This window comes from Alligator sinensis, unplaced genomic scaffold (genome assembly GCF_000455745.1).
Source record: "Alligator sinensis unplaced genomic scaffold, ASM45574v1 scaffold308_1, whole genome shotgun sequence".
In the NCBI taxonomy this organism is placed as follows: Eukaryota; Metazoa; Chordata; order Crocodylia; family Alligatoridae; genus Alligator; species Alligator sinensis.
The window spans coordinates 2,311,446-2,321,614 of NW_005842041.1; the positions used below are offsets into that span (position 1 = coordinate 2,311,446).

The 10,169-nt window shown below is 46.2% G+C and overlaps 1 protein-coding gene across 2 annotated transcripts in view; it reads left to right on the plus strand.

Annotated features, from left to right (window-relative positions):
- Nucleotides 1-1,547: 1,547 nt before the first annotated feature.
- The window catches only part of LOC102370143, an 18,741-nt gene continuing 10,119 nt past the window's right edge, over nucleotides 1,548-10,169 (plus strand). The window contains exons 1-3 of one of the 2 annotated variants that reach the window (XM_014519476.2): nucleotides 1,548-1,605; nucleotides 7,584-7,816; nucleotides 7,909-8,040. In XM_014519476.2, coding sequence (XP_014374962.1) covers nucleotides 1,597-1,605; nucleotides 7,584-7,816; nucleotides 7,909-8,040 — 374 coding nt within the window. In that variant the 5' untranslated portion in view covers nucleotides 1,548-1,596. The remainder of the gene's footprint in view (nucleotides 1,606-7,583; nucleotides 7,817-7,908; nucleotides 8,041-10,169) is intronic. The other variant, XM_006022625.3, reaches the window with a different exon arrangement.

Sequence of the window (10,169 nt, forward strand, 5' to 3'; positions counted from 1 at the left end):
GTGCGGGCGGGGCGGGCGCGGTGGAAGGGGCAGGGAGGCTGCGGGGACATGGGCCGGGGGGCTGGAGCAGCTCGCCCCAAGGGGTCCGGTGTCATTGCTTTGGTTCCCCGGAGCGGGGTGAGGGGCAGCCCCCGGTTTGGGTTACTCAGACAGGTTGTGGAGTCTCCCCCTGGCCGGGATGATCTAGTCGGGATGGTCCTGCTTTGAGCAGGTGGTTGCACTAGACAACCTCCTGAGGTCCCTTGCAACCCTCGTTTTCTAGGAGAAAAACTCTCCAGTTCCATTCATCTCTACCCATTTATGTTCCCCGGAGCGGGGTGAGGGGCAGCCCCCGGTTTGGGTTACTCAGACAGGTTGTGGAGTCTCCCCCTGGCCGGGATGATCTAGTCGGGATGGTCCTGCTTTGAGCAGGTGGTTGCACTAGACAACCTCCTGAGGTCCCTTGCAACCCTCGTTTTCTAGGAGAAAAACTCTCCAGTTCCATTCATCTCTACCCATTTATAACATTGCATTCTGCAGCAATAACTGGCTAGGTAAACCTTGGGCTGGGATGAGCTAGTTGGCAATGGTCCCCCTCCTGAGTAGGGGGTTGCACTAGATGATTTGCTGAAGTCCCTGCCAACCCTCACTTTCTATAATTAATGGAACTGGAGAGTTTTTATATCTGCTCATTTACAAAACTGCATCCTGTAGTGATATAGCTGGGTAGATAAACCTTTGGCTGGGATGAGCAAGTTGGGGCTTTGAGCAGGGGGTTGCACTAGATGACTTCCTGAGGTCCCTGCCAACAGTTTCCATGATTAATGGAATTGGAGAGTTTTTATATCTGCCCACTTACAAAATTGCATCCTGTAGCAATAACTGGCTACATAAACCTTTGGCTGGGATGAACTAGTTGGGGATGGCCCTGCTTTGAGCAGGGGGTTGCACTAGACAACCTCCTGACGTCTCTTCCAACCCTCATTTTCTAGGATCCTATGATTCTTCCCCCCATTTAGCACTGCTGAGGCCACTTATGCAGCCCTGTGGCCAGTTTTAGGCCCCCCACTACAGAAAGGATGCAGACACTTTGGAGAGAGTCCAGCTCAGGGCAACAAAAATGGTTTCAGGGGACTGGGGCACATGATTTATGAGGAGAGGTGGAGGGAATTGGGTTTATTTAGTCTGGAGTAGAAAAGATTGACAGCAGCCTTGAATTACAGGCAGGGTGGTTCCAAAGTGGATGGAGCCGGACTGTTCTTAGTGGTGGTAGATGACAGAACAAAGAGCAGTAGTGTCAAGTTGTAGTAAGGGAAGTTTAGGTTAGATATTAGAAAGACTTTTCTCACTAGGAGAGTAGTAAAACACTGGAACAGATTACCCAGAGAGGTTGTGGACTCTCCATCCTTGGAGGTTTTTAATACCCGGCTAGACAAAGCCTTGGCTGGGATGATCTAGTTGGGGATGAATCTGCTTTGAGCAGGGGACTGGATGTGATGATCTCCTGCGGTCCTTCCAATCTTCATTTTCTATGATCCTATGACAGAGGAGTGATGGAGCTTGCTACAGGGCTTGGTTCCACAAGGAGCACCTCTTTGATCCAAGGAGCGCACCTTTATGCAAGGGGTGAGTCATCCAGCCATCCTAGCCCAAGTGTAGAGATGACGTTCCACAAACGACACACCAGGCTAGGATGGCAGAGGGCGATCGCTTTCATTGCACCAGCCCTTGTTGGGATGGAGTTAGGCCAGTTGTCTACCTTTATCCCAGTTCTACAGTTGGTCAAGTAGAAAGGCAACACCCTAAGAAATCCCTGCCCTTTGCACAGGAGTGATCTGTAAATATGTGAGGTTCCCTGTTTGTGTAAGTGGCAGCCAGAAACAATGTGCGCTGTTTTATATTCAGGAGCATGCAAATCTTCTGTCTTGGCTGGGCAGAATCCTTCAGCATCTGTTGTACCTGCATTGCGGTGGAGGTGTGACCTTTACAGCTGAGTTCTGAAGGGTGTTTTTTGAAGTAGGTGCTGAAAAACAGCAGAATTTTCTTTGCTGTCTGTAAAATTGCTGTACAATCTGCTATCTTAACAGCATTTCATAGAAGCAATGCTGGCTGCCGTGGTTCCCCAGCTTTACCTGTTGCAGGTGAGCGTGTTAGGTCTCTGTTGTGTCAAGGTTGACAGTAGTCCTCTATAGAGTTCAGATGATGGATTGTATAGGATGGTTTGGAGAGCAATAATCCCGCCTCAGGTAGGAGGTTAGACTAGATGACCTCTGGAGGTCCCTTCCAGCCTACTTCTTGTCTCGGACGGCCAGAGCCGACTCTAGGTGATTTAGAAATTACTCGTTCGTTGGGCGGGCTGGTGAATGGAGAGGCAGACAAAACGTAATGGTTGCAAAAAACTTTACTTACGCCGCTTGTAGCCGTGACGCAGATGTTCCGGTCATCTGAACAACTATGTGAGTTGTTCCAGCTGGCGAGGCCCAAGCCAGTCAATCCATCCACAAATTAAGCCAGCGGGGAAAGGGTACGTCGAGGATTGCGCTCAGCGACGGGGAGAAGAATCGATAGGTGATCAGTCTATCGATCAGCTCAGCCGCAAGTCAGATCTCTCTAGAGGCACTCTGCAGCATGCTCAAAGTTCTCCGACTTGGGCGGAAGTCGCACGAAATTTTAAACAGCTAGCAAGTCAATTACTAGCCGCCACGTAGGAATAATTTAGAACTGGCCAATAGCGGGACACAAATTTGCATTCAAATGGCGGGAACTCTCTTGCACCGGGGTTTTTCTGTTGCAACAAAACCCTTTTGCTTTGCAAGAGGCTCTCATGTGGCGGGAAAATTCCATCGTGCCGAGGCACCAGAATCACTGGGTTGTGACACTTCTCTGATAAAATTGCTCTAAACAGTCATTGTGACCCCAGAGTTAATTTTAGCATGGCCCAAAGCATTTTCTGTCTGCAAGGTAAAACATTTCCATCAGTATTTAGGGCAAATTCTACTGTGAGGGCTGTGGTACCCAACTTCCACTGGAATTGGTAGGATCTGGATGTGTGAATCCGAGGGCAAAAGTTAACCTGTAGCAGAGAATGGTTTGGCCCCACATATCCCTGTACTGTGAGCGTTTTCAGTTTAGGGGTTTGTGACAGGCCCATGTCTAACCCAAATAAATTAGGATATGATCTATAGGTTCTATAGGTTGTGTTCTGTAGGCTCACACAAACATGTGTGAGGACGGGATTGCAGGGCCTAACTGTTCTCATGAAGCAAATTACTAAACGCCTAATCAGCAAACAGTTTCTTCAAAAAAAGGGAGATGCTTTAAAAAATACCATCAAATACCCTCTTTCGAGAGAGGATGAGCAGTGGGGATGGGGAATAGGCCAGGAAGGAACAAGCCTGAGCTTGCAGGTATCTGCTTATCGCCTCACACCCTGCTTATCTCTTCACACAATTCTCAGATTATGAGCACGCTCCAGCTCAGAACCACAGTCAGTGAACGGAAGTTGCCCTACAATTATTGCTCCTGCCTGTTGTTGCACTGAGAGCCAGGACTCAAAGCAGGGATACAGTCTCTTCTGTGCTCTCAGCCACCTGCTGCTGGCAAGGTGAGGGATGAATAGGGTTTGGAATGGTCAAGGAGACAGGGAAAAGTGCCTAGGGGGAAGAAACATAGGTGGAAGGTACTGGGACAAGATCTTGGTGGGGAGTGGCAGAGACAAGATTGGGATAAATTGGAAGTTATGCTTCCTCTAGAGCATGCTTCCTTCCAGAATCTGGATTGAAACTTCAGACTCTGGATGGAGTCTCAGCATTGCTCTGCTGCCAGCAAAAATCTGCCAGTGGTTTTCACAGAATACACATCTGTCCTGCACTAACAGCTGGTCAAAATAGAGGGTGACAACCTAATATTACTATACGTTAGTCCATTAGCTCAAGAGACAAGGAATTTTGTGCCAGCAGCTTAGGTAGGCCTCTACCACAGTTAATTCAGGGTAGAGTTCACAGGTTGCTATGGTAAAACACAGTGAAAATATACCTATGGATCTAAAAGTGCCTATTACGCTGACCAGCCATATAGGTATTGTTATGATCCCACATGATGGAGCTTAGTTTTTCTGTGAACTTTTCTAGACCCACACGCAACATCAAAAAAAAACTTTTATAATTGTAAAATCAAGCCTTCAGAAGCTAGGAAATGAATACCTGTGAAACTTGACAAATCACTTGGATCATCTTACTTTCATAGCTGGGCCCTAATTGTGTTCTCATGTCCTATCCTCAGAACTTGAGATGCTGGCCACTGATATGCAGACTGATATACCTGCAGCTGAAATCAGTGGAAGCTGCTCTCTGAATACTAGATAATACCAAGTACTCTGAAAATTTGTCCATAGGTACCTCAAATTATGGACCCCAGATTAATGGACATGTTCATGGCCTTGATTCTCCAATTGTCAAATGACGATTATAATACAGCTTCACTTTGCAGGGGGGTTGTAAAAATAAATTAATTAATGTGTGTGAAGAGCTCAGTTACTATGGTGATGAGTGCCATGGAAAATGGTGTGAGGAAATATTTCTGTATTCAGAGCAGGGTTTCATCAGTGTGCAGTAAAGAAAAAAAAAGGTTAGGGCCACACATTGAACAGTGAAGATGAAACTTGAAGGCTGCTCAGTCAGTGGGCACCACCCCAACTGTACAGTGAATGAAGCCAGGATTCTGTGGAAGCAAGCTGGCAAATAAAGCAAGTTATACTGAGAAAATACCTAGAACTCGCCATATCACTCCTGCCGGTGGGAAACTAAGCTATAGTACCCCATAATTTGTTAGTGCTTGGCAGTGGAGTGACAGCATTCAATTTCTTGTGTCACAGTCTCAAAAATATTACTTGACAAGCAGTAATTGTGCCTTCCTATACATCAGTTTTCATTAAAAGCAAACGTGTGTCTATCTGCATACATGTATAAAACATGTTTAAAATGAGAGAAAAAGAATCCTGAGGCAACCATCATCAAATTATTTTTATGAAAGGTCAGATGTTACACATTACAATTACAAGTGTCAATTTTAGAACCCATAAAATGAGTGTACAGGCAGTCCTCAGACTTACGACACAATTGGTTTCTGAAAACTGCGTCTTAAGTCGAAATGCTGTAACTCGGAACTGATTTTGCCATAGGAAACAATGTTATGAATGGGGGATTGGTTCCTAAGCAAAGGTCTGATACCCTATTTTCACCAAAAATAACCCAGAATTTTGTACTCAGTGAATTACAGATGGGTAATATAGCTACATTAATGTATTTATATTGTAAATAGCAATCATATTGATTTGGAAGGACTTCCTTGAGGTGACTTTGCTGGATGTTTTGAAGGGCTCTTGGTTGGACTTTTTGAAGGGCTCTTGGCTGGAGTCTTCTCAGGAGTCTTGGCTGCAGGTTTTTCTGGAGTCTTTTCAGCTTTCTTTAAGAAAGCGTCCAAGGAAGTTTGGACAGATGTTCTCCAAGGAGAGAGGTGATGCAGCGAACTTATTCGCTGGTGTGGTATGGCGTCAGATCAAGCATTGTAAAGTCGAAACTGATATCAAAATTGAAACAGGGTGTCAATTTATAAATGTTGTAAGTATGAAACATTGTAACTTGAAACATTGTAAGTTGAGACTGCCTGTACTGTGTTGCTGGAGAGTTGAATATTATAGAGAGCAGCTAACAGTGGTTAGCTGACCAGGCTCCCTGCCATAGGGATGCACCATGCCCAGCTGGGGCTGGGAGTCCTGCAACTGAGGGGACTCTCAGCCCCAGCAGCTGCCTGCCTAACTGGGGTCTTGGCAGTGCTCCATGGCTGTTGGGACCCAGAGTCAGGGGCACTGGGTCCTGACAGTGCACCTCCTGGTATCAAGACCAGCTGGGTCTTGGGGATGTGTAAAGCTCCCTTGGCAGGGAGATCACACCATCTGGGGCACATGTGGCATGGCAGGAAGTGCAACCCGAGTGGATTGCACATTAGATCCTATTATACCTTTATCTGCATGTATAGAGGGGCCCTTAGACTTCACACTATTTGTCAGCTCTGTCCATTAAATAGTTAAGAAGTGGGATTTCTTATGTATTTTATCTTTGTTATTTTCTTCTTTTAATTTTTGTTGGATTTTTAACATTTATTTTGGGATTCTTTCCTTCCAGAGAAGTGTGCAGATAACAGTGGGCATTACTTTAACTGTGATCACTACTTTTACAGATATCAAACATTTTTTTCTTCATTTTAAGTCTGACATTGGAGAATGTCACACAATTGCATGTATAGAAGTAATGTTGAACATCCTATGACATGATGATAAAATTTATCCTAAACCTAAAACTTGTATTTTTAAAAATATATTCAAAAAGCATAAACCATACCCCTAAGAGACAAACTAGACCCCCCCTGTTTTTCTGGTAAATAAAAATATTGTTATATTGTCTTGGATAGCTAAATAGTATGGTCTGGAGTATTTCTTAATAGGTAGTCACAAGCAGAATCTTTCTTTACTTCAAGATTTTTACCTAGGACAATAAAGTTTACTGTAGGTGAGCAAACACAATGTTGTAAACAAGCCAACATACCCTGCCATGAGCCTAATAAATGTTAAACTTCAGAGTCTGGATTTGAGTATACAAGGCATGTAAACTTGCTGTTATTCCATGAGGGATCATTTACCTTCTTGTTACCTTTATTTTCATATTACCAGGGTAGTCTTCCACTGCAGGATCCAGTGATTCCATTGAAATTATAGAGGGTTTCTTAGGTCCTGTGGGACGACTTGTAGGTTCCCCAGTTTCCCATTTGATACCAACTGCTTTCTCTACTTGGAGTTAAGAGCTTGCTGTGACTGAAACTAATTCTTTCCTTCTGCCAGAGCTCATGGGGAAGGTCTTCTAGCTTACTCTGGTCAACGATGCTAATGCATAAGGTTCAATCACCTACACAAATGCCAGCCTAATCCTACCATAGGCTTGTTCTGTGTTGGAAATCATAAAAGTCCTTAAATATGTTAGGCCCTGATCCTTCAAACACTTGCATCCTAAAACTTGAACATGAGCGTGAGCAGTTCAAGTGATTTCAAAATAATGTGAAGCAACCATGTAAGTATTTCCAGGATGCAGATCTTAACATGTAAGAGCCTCTGATGTTTTGCTTAATGCATTTTACATTTAAATCTTGGGTCACTGTCTTTATACAGTAATTAAAATGCATTTTCTTTTCTTTAGTCCTTTGCTTGAGGTATACCTTTATTTTAATCCTTTATTTTACTGCTTTATCTGTATGTGAGACTAGCAGTTTTTACATCTGTTATTTTTAATATGCAGTTTAGTTCTGCAAGAACCAAATCATGTCCTCAGATGTCTGTTTGTTTCTTCTGTATGTCAGAGGGAGTTATGCCTGCCTATCTAAGATGTAACTTTGCTGTAAATGAAGATTTAAACCCTGCTTTTAAACTATAACACTTGTATTTCATTGCTATTTAAAAAAAATTATAGTGTATTATACCTATTAGTCATTGCAGAATATGCAATTTGTAAAAAAGCTTTAATTATGCTTAATTAAGTCTTCTCTTTCATTGAAAGCTTGCAATGTCATCATCGTCATCATCTTCAGCTTCACCATCACCACCCCCAAGAAGACCTGGTAGACCCACTATCTATTCCCCTTCGGAAAAGAAGAGGAGGAGAAAGAGTCTGGAGAGGAAAAGGGCTCAGTCAAGGATATGTATAAGAGAACAAATAGGAAGATGGATGTCCCTTAGAGAAACACTTAATGTCTTCTCGCATGCTGAAGTTGCCAAGTTTTTATTGGACTTGTAAGTAAACGAAGTCTATATATCTGAAAGAAAATGCAACTTCCGTTTTGGTTGGTGTCATTATGAGATTTTGATCTTATTTTGTAATACAGATATGACAGTTATGAAAACAGAGATGTTGTATGTAAGGAATCTGAAGTCAAAATACAGAAAGTGGATAGAAACTCAACATTAAATGCAGAAAAGGATGTTCCACAGACCTCTTCAACATCAGCTACTGAAAGGTGACTTAATTTTTTTTTAATGTGTTTTCTCTGTGGTTGTTCTGTGAAATAGCATAAAAAGTCAATAAAATACCATTTTCAACTACCATTACATTTTAAATTTTAATGGTTTTTATTAGCACTTGTTTTGAATATGTGCTCACACTTGTTGTTTTCTTTGAGTTAGCTTGGATCAGGGGTGTCAAAACCCCCTTGTCTCTCATGGTCCAAATCCAGCCCCAGGGGCCGAACTGGTTTGACACCCCTGCTCTAGAACAGTGGTTCTCGACCTTTTTTGTACCAGGATCTATTTGTAAACAGATAGATTTGGCCAGTCCAATCCAGTCGATAGTTTAAGTAGAAAACAGCCCCCTGGCCCTGCTGGTGCTCCTCGCTCTCAACCCTGCCCCTCACTCCCAACTCACAGTCCCCTAACCCCCCAGCCTTGCCGGTGCCCCTTGCCCCAGCCCCTGCAACATGGGGGGGCATGTCCCCCCGCCAGATTTGTGCCCCACAGTGGACATGAGGCTGCAGACTGGCTGTACCGGCATGGGCAGGAAGTGCCTCTGCAACTCAGCGGGCAGGACTCGGTGCAGGAGGGCAGAGTGGAGCAGCAAGACTCATTGCTGCCACTGCCACTGGAACCCCCACACCAGCCATGCCACCAGCATCACGAGGAGTAACAGACTGGGGGGATGGAAGGGCCATGCTGCCCTCACCTTCTCCCATCACCAGCCCCTCATGAACCAGACTGCGGTTCTACCCCACTGCCCTGGCTCAGCCGCCGCCAGCTCTCCCGTCAGGCCACGGCTCTACCCCATAGCAGATGGAGGGGCGGGCAGTGTCACCTGTGCCCTCCTGCTACTGTGACATGTTGTTTTTGCCCCCTCCCCCACTCCGTCCCAACCCATAGACTTCCCTGTAGGGAGCTACGGGACTGCTTTCCACACTGCCTGGCTGCCATGTGCATGATCACATGCACGTGATGTTCCCTGCTTGATCACCCTCCTCCTGCTCCCCACCAGCCCCAAGCAGCCCCTTGCAGGCTGGAACTCTGCAGCCTGCAAGGGGGAACCTGTGGTTTCCTACATTTTTCTCTTTTAAAGGAGAATCTATTTTTAAAGTTTGTTGATACATTTTTTTTTTTTTAAGTTTGTTCATGACCCTTCCATGTATTCTTGCAACCCACTTTTGGGTGGCAAGCCACAGGTTGAGAAATGCTATGCTGGACTATGCTGCCTCCTGCTTCATTGTGGGCCAGCTCTATCTTGATTTGTGTGAGTTGTTCATATTAATTGCAGGAGTGGCTCTTTGAATTTCACTGAAATTTGGGGTACTTAGCATCTCCAAGGTGAAATCCCTACTTGGCTTTCCTGAAGCTAAATTAGGTCTAAAGGGTCATAGCCCCTCTGAAGATGTGCACCATTACATAAATCAGGGGCAGGCAATTATTTTGGACAGAGGGCTGCTTACCCAGTTTTAGCAGGCTGTTGAGGGCCACATGGGTTGCCCCATCCCTTGACAGGTGCCCCACCCACGGTCACCATCTTGGGACCAATGTTCCAGTGTCTTGGGACCAGTGTCCCAGGGCCAGCACTGGTGGGGCCCAAAGCACGGTGCAGGCTGGCAGGGGTCCGTGGAGCTGGGCTGGGCTACACCTGCAGGGAGAGGGGGGAGCTGGCCCAGGTCCATAGAGCCACCCTGTTCTGGGCCACCCTGTTCTGGGCCCTGCTGGCACTGACCCCAGGGCACCAGTGTGGGCCCCGTGCTCCCACTGGTTCCCTGTCCACTCGCTCCCAGTGCCCCCTAGCCCCGTGGTACAGGTGGGGGGCAGGTGCACAGCCCCGACCCCCTGCTTGCCAGCAGGGAAGAAGCTGGTGCTGAGCATGGGGAAAAGTGGCCCCTCGCCCGCCCCATGGCAGAAGCTCCCAGCCTGTGCGGGGCTGTCTGGAGCAGGCACAGGCAGCCCCATGTGGGCTGTGCGTGGCTGCAGTGCGGGGCACCGGCCACACAGCAAGCGCGGAGCTGCTCTTTCCCACACTCAGCACCAGCTTGTAACCTGACCCTGCTGCCCACCTGGCAGTGGGGCCGGGTTACAAGGTGGTGCTGAGCATGGGGTGGGGAAGAAGCAGCCCCTCGCCCACCCCATG